The 19,867-nt window shown below is 54.0% G+C and overlaps 6 protein-coding genes and 1 non-coding gene across 7 annotated transcripts, besides 1 other annotated feature; 4 read left to right on the top strand and 3 right to left on the bottom strand.

Annotated features, from left to right (window-relative positions):
- Nucleotides 1-857: 857 nt before the first annotated feature.
- On the bottom strand, nt 858-1,937 carry CYME_CMK086C (hypothetical protein, conserved; the record flags this gene model as incomplete). Its single annotated transcript, XM_005536455.1, has 1 exon — nt 858-1,937. The coding sequence occupies one exon, from the start codon at nt 1,935-1,937 to the stop codon at nt 858-860; it is 1,080 nt and encodes a 359-aa protein (XP_005536512.1).
- Nucleotides 1,938-4,778: 2,841 nt separating this feature from the next.
- Nucleotides 4,779-6,104, top strand: CYME_CMK085C (hypothetical protein, conserved; the record flags this gene model as incomplete). Its single annotated transcript, XM_005536454.1, has 1 exon — nt 4,779-6,104. One exon carries the CDS (start codon nt 4,779-4,781, stop codon nt 6,102-6,104), a length of 1,326 nt encoding a protein of 441 aa, XP_005536511.1.
- A 2,462-nt stretch (nt 6,105-8,566) lies between these two features.
- Nucleotides 8,567-10,238, top strand: CYME_CMK084T. Its single transcript, XR_002461374.1, has one exon. It is a non-coding gene; the product is annotated as a hypothetical transcript (transcript).
- A 182-nt stretch (nt 10,239-10,420) lies between these two features.
- CYME_CMK083C (DEAD box protein) lies at nt 10,421-11,782 on the bottom strand (the record flags this gene model as incomplete). Its single annotated transcript, XM_005536453.1, has 1 exon — nt 10,421-11,782. The coding sequence occupies one exon, from the start codon at nt 11,780-11,782 to the stop codon at nt 10,421-10,423; it is 1,362 nt and encodes a 453-aa protein (XP_005536510.1).
- A 731-nt stretch (nt 11,783-12,513) lies between these two features.
- CYME_CMK082C (hypothetical protein, conserved) lies at nt 12,514-13,173 on the top strand (the record flags this gene model as incomplete). Its single annotated transcript, XM_005536452.1, has 1 exon — nt 12,514-13,173. One exon carries the CDS (start codon nt 12,514-12,516, stop codon nt 13,171-13,173), a length of 660 nt encoding a protein of 219 aa, XP_005536509.1.
- Nucleotides 13,174-14,138: 965 nt separating this feature from the next.
- CYME_CMK081C (TATA-box binding protein-associated factor 6) lies at nt 14,139-15,518 on the bottom strand (the record flags this gene model as incomplete). Its single annotated transcript, XM_005536451.1, has 1 exon — nt 14,139-15,518. One exon carries the CDS (start codon nt 15,516-15,518, stop codon nt 14,139-14,141), a length of 1,380 nt encoding a protein of 459 aa, XP_005536508.1.
- A 1,070-nt stretch (nt 15,519-16,588) lies between these two features.
- Nucleotides 16,589-18,062: a sequence feature (possible transcribed region).
- A 588-nt stretch (nt 18,063-18,650) lies between these two features.
- On the top strand, nt 18,651-19,823 carry CYME_CMK079C (unknown zinc-finger protein; the record flags this gene model as incomplete). The annotated part of the gene is made up of 1 exon (XM_005536450.1): nt 18,651-19,823. One exon carries the CDS (start codon nt 18,651-18,653, stop codon nt 19,821-19,823), a length of 1,173 nt encoding a protein of 390 aa, XP_005536507.1.
- Nucleotides 19,824-19,867: the final 44 nt, after the last annotated feature.

Here is a 19,867-nt window from a genome sequence, read left to right as displayed (position 1 = left end):
CACCGCCAGTTCGCATGCATGTCAGCGTCCAGCACAACACGATAACGCCCCGTGCATCTATGTATCTTTTCCAGTTCCCAAGAAACAGTCACGGTATTCCGTAAAGCTAAGTTTATCGGGAACCGGGCACGCCATTGAAGCCGAGGCCGCGGGCATGCTCATCCAAATCGCTGAGATCATTCGTTCAACACAACCAGTTTCCGCGGGGCATATTGCAAATCGAGCAGTATTCAAAGGTTTTGCATACGAAGAACCACGGATCGATCGGTGTGCTCGGTTGAGTGATCATTTCGTCAAGACGCAGCATTCGATAGCGTGGTCCAGGTTTCTGCGCTGTCGCACGCGTTCGTGTTACGGTTCCCGAGGGATCTCTTGGACAGATGGCCATTCGTGTGCGGGGCCGATGCCCGGCTCCCGCGAACAACACAAGAGACGTCGCGTCTTCGTACAGGCCAGTGAAGCGGTCGTTCTTTGCGGTACCGAGCCCTAACAGTCTCCGCCGCGTAAATCGCCGCCCCGACTGGAATGTGCCGCTTTCACTCTATATTGCACGTGAATGCCTCTGACACCACCGCAAGGCTGGAACGAACATGGAATATTGTTTGAAACGCAAGTCGCGAAACACGGAAATCTCATTCAGTAATCTTTGCAGTCTTGAAAGAAACTCTAAACTTTGCCACTAACGCTTCATCATAAAGGTTCATCCATTCGGTCCATACATTCTGAGCATATCAACTGTCGTATTGGACAATGCTACCATCATCAGCAGCAGAAGCAGCAGCAGCAGCAGCAGCAGCAGCTGGTTACCATCTCTCGCAGGAACTCGTCAAGTAAGACGCCTCTGCTCCGTAGCCCGATCACGCTGCCGCGTTTTCGAGCGCCTCTACGTAATCCTTTTTAAGTCGCATTCCGGTTGTATCAATACCCCGTTTCTCGGCCTCTGCCTTGAGATCCTTCAGCGTCAACGAATTCCAGTCGCTGTGCGCATAGTCAGAAGGCGCCTCACGACGCTCCGAGCCTCGCCCTTCGTTTCCATGCCGAGAGCGCTTGTACGAGCCGTTCACTTGAGCGCGCCCGTCATGGTCTTCGTCTGCACCGTAAGAGCTGCCTGGACTATCTCGCTGATAACCATCATCGCCGTCATCATCACTGTTACCATCGCCATGCGAAGCATCAGAACCTCCGTCGTGGTGTCCCGAGTCATATGCATCGCCCGCGAGACGTCGTTTTTGCCCTACAGACGAGCCCGCGTTGTCGTCATCGTAATCTCCGTAGCCTTCGTCATGCGAATGCTCACTGTAGTGCTCGTCTTCTTCAACGCCCTCGGAATGGAACGGTCGCTCCCTGCGATTCTCGTACGTCTGTTGCTCTTCATTTAGCTCATTGCCAAAGTCGTAACGATCGTCTTCGCGCCCTCTGCGGTTTCCAAAGCCTGCGCCACCCTCGGACACGTTTTGCGCTCTGTCAGAATCCCTGTCACGGCTGTACGGCTCTTGATAATGACCAGAGCCCCAATCGCGACGATCAGGCCTCGAGTTCTCACGGCGTCCTCTGCTGCCATACGCGTTTCCATCGGGCCCCGCAGCAGATGTTGTTGGGCAAAAGCGCGCAAGGTGGCCGCTCTCACCGCACTTGAAGCAGGAGCGCGTCTCCGCGCCGCGCCCAGTACTTGGATACCCGCGCGGGCCAGAGCTGCCAGGCCCGCGATCTCCCATGTTGCCGCGAACACCCCTCTCAGAGGGGCACTCACGCGACGTATGTCCAACGCCGCCACAGTTGTAGCAAACGCGAGCGCCACCGCTGCCGGCCCGACCGGGCCCGCCCTCTAGTGGACGCCTGCCTTCGGAGCCGTACCGAGCGGCTCCGCGGCCTGCACCGCCACCACCCAAACGCTCTTTCTCCTGACGTACAGGGCAGTCTCGCACGCGATGGTCCATAGATCCGCACTCGAAGCAGCCACCCGATGCGCCAGCGCCAGATGACGCCTCACCAGCGCGTTGCTCCGTCGAGGCATATCCCTTGCGAGAGCGTCTGCTCCATTCTACACGAAGCTGTAAACCGTTTAAATTTGAAAGCGGTCCACCGCTATTTATTTGGTTAAAAGCCTCCTCCGCGTCTTGCGGGCTTTCATAGTCGATGAACGCGTACGTCGGAAAGAGGTTGATCCGACAAACGCCGAACGAGCCAAACAGCTGGTTGAGGCTTTCTTCTGTACATCGCGGTTTAGGCCGCCACACAAAAGCGAGTTTGAGCTCATTGCACGTATCAGAACTCCCTCCTATACAGAGGAAGATTATCGAGCGAATCCGCTTCGATGAGGTGCCAGTGTCCCCGTAGGCGCGGGTATCCTACGGATGATTTAGCGTCGCAACGTGGTGCGCTGCAGCTGCGCCTGCGCTGGAATTGCGCCGCCGCCGCCGCCGCCGCCGCCGCCGCCGTCAGTGATCGTGAAGAATCTCCACACGCGCGCCAGCGATGGCATGCTCTAGATTGCCGCTGCGTTTGTGTGTGACGTGCTTTGCCTATCTGCCTGGGTCGTCATCGGGTACAGCGTAGGTTTGCGCTGGAGCTGCTGCGCGATGATTCCAGTCTCTTTTCTGTGCGCTATCGAACGTTACAAGTCAGTATAGATCGTAAAAGTTCTTCTCTGGAAACAAGGCGAACCGTGTAGGTCCCTGCAGAGGGCGTATCTGCCGACTCCGCTGACACAAATAAAGCTGAAAAAATGCGTGCAACTCACGCATGGCCGCTCAGGGGGCGCTCCAGTGACGTTGTGAGCGTCCGACCTCACAGCAAGGAGGAATGCATTGCTTTCATCTCGCAGGCGATGACGGTTATCCACGGATCCAGAGCGCTGTCAATGCTTTCAGTCTTCTGAGAGACGCAAATGGAACGCTCAGCTACTCGCTCAGTTCCTAGCAGTCGATCTTTCGGAATTTTTTTTTATAAATTTGGAGCCTCTACATGCCAACTGAAGCAATGAGTGCATAGGGATGCACGTGTCGGGTTCGGATGCTTGGTCGTCCGCTCGGAACGGTTCGTTCGACGCGCGCCCGATGGAATTCTGTACGTCATCCGCATCGAGGCGATTTTCGACGTCCTCGAACAAGATTTCATACGGTGACCAATACCAGTATCCGATTCACACGTACAAGCCTTCGCGTTACTCCTTTCCTCGCGTCTCGCGCGCTCAAATAACGCATTCTTCAAGTTACCCATGTTTGTAATTCACTGTAACTCGCGGGCGCAGCAATTCGAGCCCCTGGATTGGCGGGGCAAATAAAATTGACGTCGTCTCTTGACGAGATGTTCACAAACCCATGCCGCAACCACACTTAATTTGGCAAGTCAAACAATCAACGCCATTTGGAAGACAAATCGTTCCCTGTTTCAAGGCATCGACAAAGCAGCACCCGACAGCAGCATGATGCGCCTCGCAGGTATGCTTCCAGTGGCTTCTGTGTCATCCGTTTGTGTGCAGAAAGGTCTTGGACTCCGCCTTGTGTAATCGCAGCGTTCGCTTCCGTTGGAGAGTTCGTCATCGCTTTGCAAGCAAAGAGCGTAAAGGTGGATCGAATCTTCTCTACTTTTTCTGGAGCCTGGACTTTCTTTCCGGGTCCTTGTTTCGTCATGGACAAGATCGGTTTCCTCAAGCCCTTTATCGAGTGGAACAGCATGCACTTCCGCATGCTGCGGACAGAGTACTCGCCGAAGATATCGCCCAGAGAAAGCGCGTGATCACACACGAAACAGAGCCTGGTACGAAACGGTGCAAGGCATCCACACGAACCTTCTGTGCCAGTCAAGGGTATGTACCGAGGGATGAAGCAATGGTTTACGCGCTGCAAGGCGACCCTTGAGGAAGGAGGCTAGGGACATGGTGTATTGCATATATGAAAACACCGGACCACAGCCAAGCGTCAGCGCTGCACAGTGCGCGCCGAGTCCATGCTCAAAGCAGATGCAAAAGGCAAGCGAAGTGTAGATCGCAACTTCCGCATGTGCATCAGACGCGTAGGCAAGATCTGGAACCCTCGAAATCGGGACTTTAACGCTCCAATCAACATCATTAGACTGCTAGCAACGGTACTGGGGGGAAAGGAGAAACCGGCTTCCGCAGACAAAGCCGGCCTTGAGAGGGGGAACAGGAAGCGGTCGCAAAACGTTCCCACAAAGCACGTTGTTGATAACCCCGCAAAAGGAACAAAAACGTTAGCACGCACGCCTGGTTTAGTGGGCCTGTTCTAATTTATGGTGACGTGCTTGTGCGTAAATAAGTCAAAATCACGACAAATACCGTGGTATGGCGGACGACACATTGATACCTCTCACCTGGGCCGCTCCAGCATGACTCCCTTTCACTCTGTTTCCCGCCCAGGGCACCAGGGTGCCGCCAGCGCCCCATGTGCGACTCGTTTTTTCCATCGTGTCGGATCGTCGAGGCTATCCAGAGACCTCAACGTGTGCGACTGTGTCTGGCATCTAATGAGGGCGCCACGAATGGCGGAAATTCCGCGAGTCTCATTATCCATCTCCCCGACTTGCCTTTGGAGGTAGTGCATCGTTCCTATGAACGTTCGGGTGCCGAATTCGCCATCGGGTATCCAATCCAGCCCGCATGACACCTTTGCCTCCAGGGCCATGCGGTGAACAAACGCGGCGCGTAGCAGGCATCGATGCGCGCGCTTTCACAGTTCGTATGGGCCACGGTTGTACGTCGCAATCGCTACTAATCATTTTAACGTGCACGTTTTGCGGTGCACCCGTTTGCTGCAGATATGTCCGGTCCGAGCACACGAGAGAAGAATATTTCGTTAATAGGAGTCGGGCGTCTTGGTCTTTGTTTGGCACTTGTCGCGGAACGGGCCGGCTATCACGTCTTGGGGGTCGACGTCTTGCCGCAGTATGTGGAGGCACTCAACGAGCGTTCGCTCAAGTCGAACGAGCCCAAAGTTATGGAGTACTTAAAGGCAGCTAGAAACTTTCGAGCCACGACTGAGTTGGATGAAGCGATAGAGTTCAGCGATCATCTGTTGGTACTGGTTGCGACGCCCAGCACCGGCGGCGACCGGCACTACGACGTCACGCAGCTCTCGCGTGTTTTGATGCACATCAATACTCGCCGGCCGCGCAATAAAATCATCACCATATGTTGCACGGTGATGCCGGGATACATAGCAAATATTGGGCGTGCACTGTTAGGGGACTGCGAAAACGTCCAACTACAATACAATCCTGAGTTTATTCAACAAGGCAACATCATCGAAGGTCTCGAGCTGCCCGATACGGTTCTCATTGGTGAAAGCAGTACGTATGGCGGAGACCTGCTCGAGCGTCTTTGGCGATCCTTTGTGCGGAACCCAGACCAGATCACCGTGCACAGGATGTCACCGGAATCCGCGGAAATTGCGAAGCTCGCTCTGAACTGTTTCATCACCATGAAAATCAGCTTTGCGAATTTTATTGGCGACGTCGCGGATCGCACACCAAATGCAGACAAATACGCAATCTTGGCGAGCGTCGGCGCGGACTCACGTGTCGGGTCCAAGTGCCTGCTGCCTGGCTACGGCTTCGGTGGACCCTGTTTCCCGCGCGATAATCGAGCATTTGGCGGCTACGCTGCTTCTGTTGGTATTGATCCCATGATGAGTCGTGCAACAGATACCTACAATGAAAAGCATGCTACCTATATGGCTGAGGCGTTGTTAGCGAAGAACCTTCCAGAATATACGTTTGAAGGCGTCACCTACAAGCATCCATGCGCTGTCCCGATTATCGAGGAGAGCCAGAAACTCGCCGTCGCCGCACGCATTGCTCGCGCTGGACGTCGCGTGCGCATCCGCGATCAACGCGAGGTGATCGATGCGTGTCGGATGGAGTGGGGTTCCCTCTTCACGTACGAAATTGTATCTGATGGCAAGCATGTAGGATCGGAGGTGCCGAACGGTACCGCATCGGAGTTTGGTGGCGGCAAGCATCAATCGGAGGCATCCTTCACGCCGCCGCGGAGCGCAGGCACCGGTGACGTTTGTCACGAGGCCGCGCTCAACGCGCTGGACCCACGTCGCGGCACCCTCTTGGACTCTTTCGATCGTACCCGGTGAGGTCGCATCAACCGGGACGTCCAGACGCGCGACTGTTGATCTCAGGTGACACGGGGTTTTGCTCGGTCGTAGTCTATGAGATCTTCTCAGCCGCGACGTGCAGACGCATGAACGAGGGGATCGCGGAGGAGGCCGGTCGGCGTGCGTCTGGTCCGTCTTGTTTGCATGAACGAGATCACGGCGTCCTGGTGGTAAACTTGCTCAAATGGTTGATGCGTGCGCTCGATCTTCGATACGCCCGCATAGACAACGTGTACATCGCTCAGATGGCCGGTCTGCATGTATCGGATGCAGTTCATGTGCTGCCCATGCAATTTGCAGCCGAGGAATGTTTGCGGGAAATCCTCGCTTTTTTGAACGGTGATCCCTTTTTTATCGAATATACCTAGTGATATTGAATAACGGGAAACTGTTAACGATCGACATTTGCACAGAAAAACAGTTCTCTGTGTATGTATACTGCGTTCCAGCCTTGCCAGATTGCTGACCAGTACCATACCAGTGCTTTGCTCCAGGCAAGAATCAGATCGCTCTCTCAGGGTCACTGGTTTTCCATCAAAAACCTGTAATGTTTCATTTCACTGCCCGCACGAAGTGCTAAACGATTATCTCGAAAGTTTGCTAGAGAAAAAGCTGATGGACGCTCCTGAGGCACGAATTATTGCCGGGAATTCGATGACTGCGGTCAGGCCTCGATGCAAGGCGTGCACATGCGCGTCAGTGCTAGTGGAGTCACGTCACAGCAAGCCGCCTCCATTGGATTGCATCGCCATCTGGCGTACGGAGAGCGTCACGCACGCCGTCTCGTCCATCCGTCTCTGTTTCGCACTTGCTCCTGTACCAATTTCCATCGCAAGTTTCCGCTCGTGATCCGCGTACATCGTCCTAGAGGCATCCACGAGAATGGCACAGAATCGATTCCTGCACTCGTTCGACGACCTTCTCTATAAAAGCAGGAACCCGACCCGTGCACGCTACAGCACCTCTAGCGCCAAAGGCGACCAACAGATAACGCAATGAACCGATCATTTCCTCTTCCAGCTCTTTGAGCAAGTTTGCGAATATACACTTCTTGCCTTCGTACAACCAAGACGTTAAGTAACCCCAACAGAGTCTCACGTACTTCTACTAAAAGAACATGCGTGCGAGCCGTTTTTGGTATGGCGTACTCTCTGAAAGAAGCGCACGGAGGGTCTGCTTCAGCTCGATACGATGCCCGGAACGTCGAGATTGCTCTTGATTCCGTCGTTTCATGTATTGGTATGCATCCAGGTGTCTGTCAGGGTTGACGCAAGACCGTATCGATCCCTGGGGAACGAAAACAGCTTCGTTACCTTTTCTTTCAGGTATTCGGCATCCTCCGCTTGCTTAACAGTCATGGCGAGAGCCACGACCCCCCTGAGCATGGGATCCACGCTCTACATAAAGTCCTTCTCTTCGTCGACATTGCGCAGTTGAGGACGAGTCTCGTTGCTCGCATCTGGACTAGATTTACCGAATCTCACGAAGTACGCGCAGACTCGTATTCCGTCGGTCTCCATGGCCCTCGTCAAGTTCTTTCCATTTCGTCCGCGGAAGCGAGAAACTGTGCATGAGCTCAGCTAATGGTCTCCGCGATGTTGCACGAAAGCTTTGTGCTCGCTCGCAAAGACCAATCGAGCCTCAGTGGGGAGTACCTACACCATACACATGCCTCCTATGATCCAACGGGCCTCGGTTTGATACATGGGAACTATATATCGATAGACGCGTGACAAGGCTTGGGCGCTTGCGTTCGAGCAACGAGTCTGCTATGCTATGCCGGTCTCCGTCAAGGCACACAAAATGGCGCAAGGCGTAAAGAACGCAGCATGGCCTCCCAACAATCCCCTGGATACGACGTCCGTCGGTCCGAGGCCGAGCTCCAGACAATACGCATGGAATACCTCGGGAGACTCTTGCTGTCTTTGCGATGTCGCTTCCGCACGTGCTACCGCATCGATCACTGCCGCCACCAGCTTGTCATTTGCGTCCATCGAGACAGCCGGAAATCCCAGTCATCAGTTCTCCCTGATCACGCTCAGCAGGATACGCAAAGGACGCCCATGGGTACGTTCCATGAAGCACTCGGCATTGACCCACGTATGCTTTTGGTCAAAAATGTTGGTATGAGAGTTTCCGGGGCCTGCGCTTTCGATACCCCGATCGCCAACACGGCACGGCGACGCGTCGCAACCCCCTGGTGAGCGTTTGAAGCGAATATCTGATCCTCTGCTCGGCCCGTATTGTATCTTCCGTCCCGAGCACCCGTCATATTTTAGCAAAAATGCTTCGTCGAAAAATTCCAGACGAATTGAGACAGATAGCATCCCAGCGTCCGGAACTCTCCAACGAACTGTTGCATACTGATGCACGCTGGGGAGAGATAAGCCATATGCGCCTTCCATGAGAAAGACGCTACGCGATTCTTCATGGCGTCGTGCATCTTTGGGTGTCGTGGATTCAAACGACCCTTCGATGGATCCATGCGCTTCGATGTTTCCTTTCACTCGCGAGAAGACGCATTTGAGTCGACGGAACCAGGGGTAGTAGCCTGGCACCAAGAGCCGCTCAACGCCAATCGCTGCAGCGCGCTCCTTGCCCGCTTGAGAGTGACGGAAAGTGGCACGGTCTACGTGCAGGTCAGAAGAATGTGGAAATCAGAAGCCACGAAGTGCTTCTACGAAGCACGATGTATATTTACATTTAGTTCGTATTGCAAATCGTAGGCGAACGCACTACTGAATGGCCTGCAGGGCAATTGCAGTCGTTTTGGTCCCTTGTCTCTTCTTTAGGAACAGTAGTGTTTTTGTGTTCGAGTGCCAATATACAGGGATACAGTTTGATGGGAACGAAATTTGATCAAGAGACAAAAACACAAGTCTGTGTCGCAACAAGTTTTGGATATCAGTACGAGATTGGACGTGTTCTGTTGAACGAGTGACGATCTCTCGAAGAAACGTGCTTGTTTCTTTGTTCATCCGGGTCTATCGCCGTCATTATCAGCTGTTCGGAACCTCTTCGATGTATCGCTTCCTCACCAGTATTTCTCACAATATGTATGGATTGGAAAGGGTTTAAGTGAAGGAATCCGTGTACACAGAGGCGAACTAGTCCTGTTTTTGCGAAACGCGCGCAATGCGCAAAGAGAAAGGACGACTCACCCCACGAAAACGTATGCCACTCACGTCAACTCAGCACAACGCGAAGACTCAGACATTGGGGTCTTTTGTTCAGTGATATGTGTGCGGTCTCCTCTGCGTCATCCGGACGGTTTATTATCAACACCTGGAAGGCATTGAGCGATTGAACGAACCGCAGTGCGCAGACAACTGGAGCATGTGTGGCCTCAAGATGCACTGTCGGATTCTGATGTCGCTTCGTTGCGTCGCCAGACTACGGCGACTCCCATGCAGAAATGCATCTGGATTCAGGTGACTCACCCGCAGAGCGTGTACTAGATAAATACAGAAGGTTCGCAAATGATCCTAGGGTGAGGAGGTACCTGAAGCTACTGCAGTGAGGCTGCGTAGAACGGGACCCAGTGCGAATGACTTTCGGAAGGAGGAGCGACAGCGAGCTTGATTCCAGCAGCACTTTCGTGGGCTTTACCAAAACTTTCTTAATCTCCCGTAGATTCTACATACAAGCCGAACCATGCCTGGCATTCCAGAGCTGGGATATCAGCACATTGCGTTCCGTAATCGTTGGTGGCAACCTGGATCTCGCCGATTCGCGCAGGCGCATTTCATTGGAACAAGGTTAATATCCGTCGAAAGAACGACGTGACCAGCAAGCATCAGTGGCGCGCGAATCCGTATCTCGGGGCGAATGCGACGTACATATAAACGACTAGCCAGGACATTGACATCCGTGAGTTTCGGGGATTCCGCGTGCGCTCTCCACGCTGCCGTGCTCTAACCCAATTCAAAGCCAATCCAAAGTTCTCGTGAACACTGCCAAAGCAGTCCATTGGAGTAATCGTATCAAGTTCCGCGAGAGGTAAGGCATGTGCCGCGGGTAGCGCGTGTGTCAGTTAGCGCTTGTGGCGGTGCTTCGAAAGCTCAAGTATCCGCTTGCACGGACTAGACTGAAAGGGCACTCAAGACCGCTGTATGAACATAAAAAGCATCTGGAGTTCCTCTATAATCTATCCTCGACAACGATCAGGAATCAAGAACACGATCAGTGCCCTGGTGGCCAATCAGCCTGGCACATTTCTTACGAGGCTGCGTTCGGTGCCATCGAGCCGCCAATCCGCGGGCTTGCTGAAGCCCAACGATATCTGTCGGTATGTTTTAGCTGCGCCTACGTCGTCGAGAAACCGATGCACCTGCAGGGATTCGTCGCTTTCGAGCAGCAGCGTGCAAAACAAGTTTCTCTTCCCGTATCTCTTGCACTGCGAGCCGTGCTGCCTCACTCACTCGATCCAGAAGCAGCAGCACATGCTCCTGTTGAACGCCGGCGAGCGCTTCCAGCTGGCGACCGAGCAGCTTCTCAACCTTTTGAAACAATTCTACATCGTACTGAGAAACAAGGCTGATCGCTCGGCCGGTTCGCCCGGCGCGTGCGGTGCGCCCCACGCGATGAATATAGTCCTTGCCGTGTGGCGGGATATCGTAATTAATCACAAAGTCTACCAGCGGAATGTCTAGACCACGAGACGCAACATCAGTTGCGACAAGAATGTGCTTTTCGCCGGACTTGAACTGATTCAGAGCGCCCAAGCGGTTAGGCTGACTCATACCACCGTGGATGCAGACCGCACCGTATCCCAGATTCCGTAGCATCAGCGCCAGGCGCTGTGCACTGCTCTGCGTGTCCGTAAATACAATGCAACTATGCCTTGCGACAAGTTCTTCGAATAGGTACGTCAAATAACAATCTTTGTATTTTTCTGGTATAAAGAGATAATGTTGCACAAGCGTCTCAACCGTGGAGTACTTTGCCGATACCTCGATCCGCACGGTTTCCTTCGATCGCAAGGAAGCTCGCTGCAGCTTTGCTACCTGGGATGTCATCGTTGCTGAGAAAAGGTACGTCTTGCGCGCAAAAGTTTCGCCTTTGGAGGGGTCAGCATCGCTGCGGGGCACAGCGGCGAGGATCTGATCCAGTTCCTCTTCAAAGTCCATGTTCAAGAGTCGATCCGCCTCATCGAGCACCAAAATTCGAACATGTTTCAATGTGAAACCTTTCGTTGCAGTCAAGTGATCAACTACCCGACCCGGGGTACCGACAACCACATGAGGCCGCTTCGCCAACGTGACTGCTTGACCAACCATGTCCATGCCGCCTACCAGGGTCGCAACTCGGACCCCTATCTCGCTGCCGAGCGCGAGGAACTGTTCGCTAATTTGGAACGCCAACTCGCGCGTAGGTGAAAGGACAAGAGCGAAGTATGGACGGGGATCCTCGAGCAGAAACTGCAGGATAGGTATTGCGAACGCTGCCGTCTTTCCAGAGCCGGTTTGCGCGAGGCCAACAATATCCTTCCCGGCGAGCGCAGCTGGAATCGCTTCTCGCTGGATAGGCGTCGGCTCTCGATAGTTCAACAAACGGCAGGCATCGCATAGCACAGCACAGACACCTAAAGCTGCAAAACTAGACTCGCCGGTGGTCGGCGCTACCTGGTTCTCCACCGGCTTCGTTTCCTCTGGCATACGGAAAGCGAGCACGACCTCGCGTTGGCCCGGGTTCACCGTCCCGCGTTTGTCGTTCAAACGTTTCCCCGAGTAACCCCGGGGCTCCACACAAATTGAGGCCACCCTTCACGATTGTCTGCCGTGGCTGTTCGATACTATCAGCCGCTATGCTGTCGTAGGGACAACGGTCTCCAATCCTTGCTGCTCCTGACGTATGACCCGATCCTCAGCTAAGCAGCAATCGACAATAACGTCAAAATGGCACTCGCAGCGCTTCTCAAGAGCCTCACGAGGTTCAAGTAAACGCTGCACCGGGCGTTGCCCGTCGCACGCGTGGCACGGCGGGCACGCGTTCAGTGAGGCGAATTCGAAGGCGAGGTTGCTGGGGGTTAGCGCCTGCCGACGAAGCGCCGGTACCGCAAAAGAACGTACAGGGCTTGTCTTGAGCTCGCGTAAGTCCAGGGCGTGTCTAGGGAATCGGTGCTCTCTTCGTGGTCATCAGTTCTTTGTGCCGCCATTGAAAGGAGGCTCCTTTGTGGGGCATCGACTCGATATTATAAGACAGAACAGGGCAGCGCGTCTGTGTTCGCTGATCCGCGAGTTCGTAACGCTGTGCCTTCTTGCAACGGTGAAACGCTGAGAGGGCACGCAGCGGTCACTGGCGTCGAGGTTCAGACAGGGCTTTGGTGCAGGAGGTTTCGAGTCAATGACAGTGCCGCTTGGAGCGGCGAGACAGCGCTTTCTGTAACATGGATCGAGAGGTGCGGCCTTCGCTGCGTTTTGCGATGGTATGCGCATCAAATATGAATAGGTCAATGGAATCACATGCCTTGCTTCAAAAGCGAGGTTTTAATGTTTGGTCTTTCGGCACTGGTGCAAACGTGAAGCTTCCCGGAACAGCGCCGGACAAACCGATTGTGTACAACTTTCGTGTCCCATATCGTGAAATATATGAGGAACTCCGTGCGCAGAACGAGGAATACTTTCGAAATGCCTCCGTACTACCCATGCTTGAGCGGAATATGGCGGTCAAGCCGGCCCCCGAGCGTTGGCAGGACCGGGAAGCGTCGAGGCAGCACTTTGATGTGGTGGTGTCCTTCGAAGAGCGCGTCTTCGAAGCGATTCTCGAAGACTGCCAGCAGCGAGAGCCTGTAGACTTCGAGCTCATGCATGTCATCAATCTGGAGGTTCGGGACACGTACGCGGATGCTGCTGAGGGTGCAGTTCTCGCGCTGCATTTATGTGAGCTATTGGAGGCGGCGCTCCAGAGCCGGGCCGATAGCGGACGTTACTCGGAGCCGGTGCTCATGGATTCCGGTCATGACGCATCCGATCCGGTAGAGCGAGTGCTGTACGCGTTTGAGGATCGTACAGGGCGCAGGTTGCTTTATTCTCCCCAATATTCGTGAGCAGCTGCTTGTACTGCCCTGAAGATTACTCTGCGTGCGGTTGCAGGCGCAGAGTGCCCGGCGTGGAAGGCCTGCAGGCGATGCCCGCACGCTGCCGGTTGCAGGCAGTTGGATTAATCTGCCCCCGTGGACGGACACTAGAACAAGCATCTTAGGCACAAACGTCAACAGCGTCATGCTTTGAGAGATTTCCACGGGCGCCGCACGGCAGCCCAGGGCCATGAATTGCCCGCTGACTAGGGTGGCAGGGAGACCCCTCGGCTCGACAATGTAAGCAGTGCTGGGGCATGTCGTTCGCGTCAGCCTTATGCCTTGCGAGACGCCATTCAAAATATGACAAGGAAACAAGATTCGTGGATGAACGCAGGCTGCAAGCTGCGTAGATGCTGCGGTACCGTGAGCGTCAACGAAGCACTTTGAAGCTGTGCAATTCGACCGCACAAGCGGCACTGCAATGATGCAAATGACGGCAGTGGCGCTGCGAGCTGTACATGATTGGTAAACATCGATGATCAACTGATTCACCTGACAAGATGGCGTTCACGAGGATTCTTTCACAAAACAACATCGGTCCATGTCGATTCTTCCATCGATGATCTGGTGCTCTTCAGTGTCGGCAGTCGCCTAGGATCTATCAACCCGAAACCTCTGTGTGGCATCTCGATCATGACTTCACCTCGCAGCAATGTGGATGTTTTCGTTTCCGCGTTCTAGCGTGTGCGAGACATTTTTTCCCGTCGTTCGTATGCTCTGTGCGCTTCGAGAGCAAGTATCCATCCATTCGGGTCGACGCGCGCCGATGGCTCTGAGTGTGAGCTCTTCGAATCTAATCAACTGCTCTGGACGTGTTCTGCATGGTTCGCAGCACGCCCCAGCGAGCACTAGCGTCGGCAAGCGGCTGCGGAGCGAGCGTTCCGCATTGGCGATGTTGCGTATCTGGCTACTCATGCCAGCGCTGAGCGTGCTCACGAAGGGATGACGAAGTGCGCATATTTGCTGCCATACTTCGCCTCAAGGGTTTCTGCTCCGACGCCTAACGCTTTTGCCAGAGCAGCATATACACGACGTAATTCTGACCACTTGGGTGACGTTGCCAGCTCTAGCTCAGCTGATTTTATTGGCGCTTCACCGAGCTCGTGCTCGATCTTGCGCTCCCATCTTTCGAGCAAGTTAGGTGCAAGCGGCACAATGTGTGCCTCTACCAGAGCTGGACCTAGTTCCTGAAATGCTACAATAGCACCGTACTGTGTAGTAAGAGCTTTGTCTTCACCCACTAACGCAAGACGCAGCGTCTCTGCAATACGAGGCAACAGATTCTCGTAGGTACCACCGTACATTTTGTGAACATCTGCGAGAAGCGAGGCAGCATTCTCCCGTAAGGTCCAATGATCCTCGTCCGCAGTGCGACACAGATAACGACCCACAATACAAGTAATGATGGAGGGCATCAGCTGATGCAAATATGGTTCCAGTCCCACATAGCGATTCTCAAGGAGCGCCCGAGCCAGCTTCATGGAAACCTGCAGCTGTGGCAAATCGCGACAATGGTTCGAGACATGGTGGAATAGGAAGGCAACAAAATAGGGCACGAGTTGTTGCAAGCCAGGATCCCTCGCGATGGAGGCAAGGCAAGCATTCCGCAGCGTTTCATCTGTTTCCTGCGCGCTCCTAGTCAATGCTTCAATAGCCAGTTCGTAATACAGCTGCAGTTCACGCGACACAACGTGCCTTACTTTGGGTCGAAAAGATACCATCCCAGTGTCGGTGTCTGGGGTATCCGACGCGTTTCGACCTGGCTCATCGTGCACGGTGTCTCGAAGGATATAGGTCAAAGACTGTCGCGCCGTACTCGAAACATCTGCAGGGTTTTGTGGAATTCTAGGCTGTATGCCCTCAATTGCGAGCCAGTGAAGCGCTAGTGTGGTCTCGAGAGGTACACGCGGCAGTTCACCGTCAAGGATATCTCGCAAGTCTACTTCCTCGTCACCTACAAAGTAGACTGTGTTGCTTCCACCCAGGGAACTTTCTCCTGGCAGTGTCACACCAACGAAAGGTGCAGACTCGTTGGAGCTGAATCCATAGAGAGGCTCTAGGTTTCGCAGTCGCAGCGCCGCTGCTATGTCTGACGTTTTTAAACGCCTGCGCTTGGAGTGCCGCATAAACTTGCCTGCTTCTTGGATAATTTCACGTAGCCGATACTCAGCGTCTGTTGCGAGGTAGGCAGCCACATCCTCACGAAGTCGAGCAATGCCAACAGTTGCCGCGATGACGTGAACAGTGCTCGAACGGATGCCTTGTGCTCCCTGCGCTGCTGCCGAGAGCACCCCAGGTCCTGACCCGTTCATGGAGAAAAGCAAGACTTCACTTATGAAGCGTCTCGGGTTACCGCGTACGAATCGAAGGATCTCGAGTAAGGTAAGCTTTTGTCTCGCACAAGGAACTCTCCCGAGAGGTTTACTGGGTACGGCTTGTCGAGGCGGAGAGCGACCCTCCCTAACGTCTGCGCGTTGGAACGGCACCGTCCAGTCGGCGCGCGAAGCGCCATCAAATGCGGCGCAGTGCTTCGAGGCTGCTCCAAGCGTGGAACTGGAACGCGACAGCGCCCTGCAACGCGTTGTGCACCTTATCCTGGTGAATGGCTGGACGCGTATCTCTGAGTGCTATTGGCACCAGTAGAAAATTGTTCACTTTTTTCTCGCAATTTTGTTGGCATGTGGATCAGAGGCGCACGGGATTCTCTAGAGCGTGCGTGGGTACACGATGGTATTACCGCTGCTTATCGACAGCTGGTAGCTATCCCTGGGAGTCCGATAAGACGCACCTACAGTGCACCATGGGAACACGCATCAGTGGTAACGACACAAAGTCTTTGATTGGATTCCGAGCCCCCACATGCTTTCGCCCTGGACTACAACCGGATCGAGGCTCTGCACTATCGTGGAACTTTCAGCGGATGCTCGTCGATCATCGACACCTACGTCAGAATAAAATGGAACATTTACTCTAACACGAGCGTACAAGCTAAAGTTTGGATCTTTTTCCACAGTTAAGAACACCAGCATTTGTGGGCTTGTTCTTTGACAAATTTTTTTCGCTCTCTGAAAGCACCGGCCTGAAATTAGTCGGTCTCTCCTGTCCGTCCAGTTCCGTTGTCAGCAGTCACGGTATGTTGACGGCGGCGTTAGAGTCCTGATTTCGCTGCTGCCGGCTGTTATCTCCGCATTTCATGCACAGAGGGAGGCTAGGATCTACACTTCCCTTGCCAGGTTCATCGTCTTTATGTACAGCGTAGGTGTGTCCTTCGCGGCTGTGACACCTGGTTGTGGTCGTGTGTTACTACATGTCAATCATACCTCCGCCTACCAGAGCTGACTTGTGCCGCGTGAACGCCTACTGCGTTACTCAGTACATACCCTTGACGGGCACAGGACGCTATCACTGGTGCCATTCTCCGTTTCAACGCCCCGTACCGTTTCTCAAGACCACGGGGTCCCACTGGGCAATTTCTTCGACATGTACGCTGTCTGTGGCACGCGCAAGCGCGTGCTGTTCCATTCAAAATGGTATTTATGGGGTGCGATTTCGTCCACGATCGAACAAGCATCGGAAAGAGCCCTCGGGCTGGAGAGCAAACCGAGAAATTTCGATCGGTCTATACTATCATGTTGCAAAGCGATGACGCCCTCTCCACTGGAAGCGATCGCTGCGATGACTCAAGTCCGGGTCGAGAACGATTTTGTATGGAAACAAAAGAGACCGGAACCTCTAGGAGCACATCCCTTTCGGGACATCATGCAGCTGTAGAATCCCGTTTCTTTGATATCCACAAAGAGAGAACGCCTTGCGTTTCGAGCGGCATCGATTATCTCTCATGTGCTGTTCAGTGCAATTTTGGCGTGAGTTTGTAAAAAAGTCGTCAAAGACGATTGGTAGTTTTCCTCGTATATTCAGAGGATCGCATTGCTGCGCCCACGAGTTGCCTTTAACTAGAAAGATTGAAAATTTGAAGAACGTGTAATATGAGCATGCTCCAATTAAGGAACTGTGAAGATACGGCTTGTGCGTACAAACAGGATAACCAGATCGGTTATTTTACGAATCTTCGTTCGAGAGCGTCGCAAAGCATCGTGATTCCGGTGGCGGAACGAGTTCCAACGACAGCGAGTTGAATGAGCGACTCGAAACGACGCCGGATCATCGCAAACCTCCGTACAGAGCCGTGTGCTCTTGCGGCTGCACTTTGAATGTCGACGCAGTAACTCTGAAAACAATTCGGAAAGAATATCAGTAGACATGAACAAAAGCATGCAGCACAGTGCCCCGCTTTACTTTTCCACGGCTGCAGATCGAAGTCCTACAGCTCCCGAGGGCATAGCCCACAGGCCTGTGCTCTGCTTTTCATCGAAACCGTTGCCATCCTCCAACTACAGTAATAGTTGAAGCGAGCTTACCTATTTGCTTAATTGGTATTCATGCGCGGTACAGCCTGCGCAACCATGACGTACAGCAGTGCGCAGGTGCAGAGTGAGTCGTTAATTTTCTACAGGTAAGGAAGTCGAACTGTCGAGCTTCGTCAGTCAACGACCGGGAAAAATGGCGCGGTCGCATGCGTATGTCAAAGTCTTATAGACAAGGCTTCCACAGGAACCAAGCTACACGTCTCAAAGCACACAGTTTTACTCGTCTCCTCTGGGTGCAAACCTAGTGTTTCTCAGCGACGAGAAAATCTCGCACTCGAACGTGAGAGTCTTGGGCGCCTTTGCACTTGGGACACACAATCTCTTGTTTGATATATTTCCCAATTAGGGTCTCGAGTTACATCTAAACGTGTCCCGCACCTGTGGAGCATCTCGTGCACAGTGCCTACTTCTGCGTCTCCATCTGTCCCTCACGACCGATACCGCGTCACGTCAAGCAGCAGCGAACGCAGCGCGATCGACATGAGCGTGGAGCAGCAATGTGACCGTGACGCACCAGCCTGCCAGAATTGGAGTGCACGCGCGGAGATCGTTTTCCCTGACACGTGTCCATATGCGCAGCCGTAGAAATAGGTCGGGGCCTGCGCTTCGCACAGCCCTCCGTTCGATTCGCAGCCGCGCCCCTGCCATCCGCCATGAAATCGGCCTGGTCGACATGACAACCCGCACAGATGCAGGCGGCGCCTGAAAGAGACACACGATAAAGATCCATTTTCGGGCTCTGTTCGTTAGAGATTCGAGCTCCTGGTGCGCTTCGTGCGTCTTAAAAGACCGTTGAGGGTTGGTAGAAGCACGAGGTGCCCCGAGAAGGAAGGTTCGAAGGACGTAGCAGGTTTGAGACTTGCTGTGCTCTGAATCGCGGAGGCAGTCCCGCTTGAAGGGGCTGTAAGCGTCTTCTTTGACTTTTCTGTGTTTATCATTGGTTTAGTTGATATCTTTGCTTTTTAACGCTTCCACGTTTCGTGGGCCACCTGTTCAGTGAGTGACACAGCTCAGGGGATGGAAGCGGTGACGCCCAGCGACGCTCGAGGAACGTCTTCTGAACAGCCGAGTGCGAGCGGCATTGGAGCGGAACCCTTTCGCGCGGCTTTCTCAGAACACGATCTACGCGTGCACATAGCTGATCTCCTTGAGGATCATGAACAGAATGTACCCCCGAAAGGTACAGTTAGGCAAGCGAATGTCGGAAAGAGCACTAGGAGGCCTCCCTGGAGAGAGCTGTCGGTCTCCGTGACCAGCGGGACCCAAGCTCTGCTACACGAGACGGGGATCCCGTGCGCGCCGCTTTCGGCTCCAGCCTTTCCGGTCGCGAACTTGTGGTCGCCCTCCTTTGAAACGAGTCGACCTCTAAGTCGATGCGCGTCAGAGGACATCAGTTCGGTGTGCACCGCACCTGGCGCATCGACATTAGACTCGCCTTCACAAGATAGCATTCCCCACAGTGCGCCATCGACAAGTCGAACGACCGATGCGCTGGCCGTCTCGGGAGCGGAGCTGTTTGCTCTCGAGTGCGATGAATCCAGTGGAAATGTAATGTCAAGCATCTCCGAAAGCTCGCCACTGAGTCGCTTTCCGGCAACGCCACGGTCAGCTCCGACCGGAACGTGGCTCGGCAGGATCGATTCAGAAGCCGCACGTCTAATAACATTGGATCAGCGTTATCACTCGGGGACTTCCCTGCAGCCTCGCCGCAAACGAAGGTGCTCGAATTTGCCACCCGGTGCGCAGCGGGGCCAGTTTGGAAAGCACGTGTGTCCTTTTTCGGGCTGCGGGCGGCGTTTTACCCTGAGTGGGAATTTGCAGGTTCACATAAGAACAGTTCACGAGCGAGAAAAGCCATTCGGCTGCCCGTATCCGGGCTGTGGTAGAAGATTCTCTCAGAAAGGAAACGCAAACACGCACTACAGAGCCGTGCATCTGAGGGAAATACGCTTCCGTTGCCCGGTTTTGGATTGCGGCCGTCCTTTCGCACAAAAGGCTAATCTGCTATTCCACGCTCAAAGGATACACGGTTTGGCGGAGCTGGACCTTCTCATCATGAGCATGCACCCTTTTGCAGCCGACGCCGTGCGAACGAGCTCCGGTGCTGCCTCAACAGAAGCGTACACGCCGAAATCAGACATAGATGAAGGCACTCCGCGGGCGGCGTTCCCGAATCCTGCCGGGGGATAGTCTGCCAATGGCATCCGACTTTAAGCGATGCGCCATGCTCCATG

This window comes from Cyanidioschyzon merolae, chromosome 11, assembly GCF_000091205.1.
Source record: "Cyanidioschyzon merolae strain 10D DNA, chromosome 11, complete genome".
NCBI lineage: Eukaryota > Rhodophyta > Bangiophyceae > Cyanidiales > Cyanidiaceae > Cyanidioschyzon > Cyanidioschyzon merolae.
Note: the sequence above shows the minus strand (reverse complement) of the source record. Positions and strands in the feature narration are given on the sequence as shown.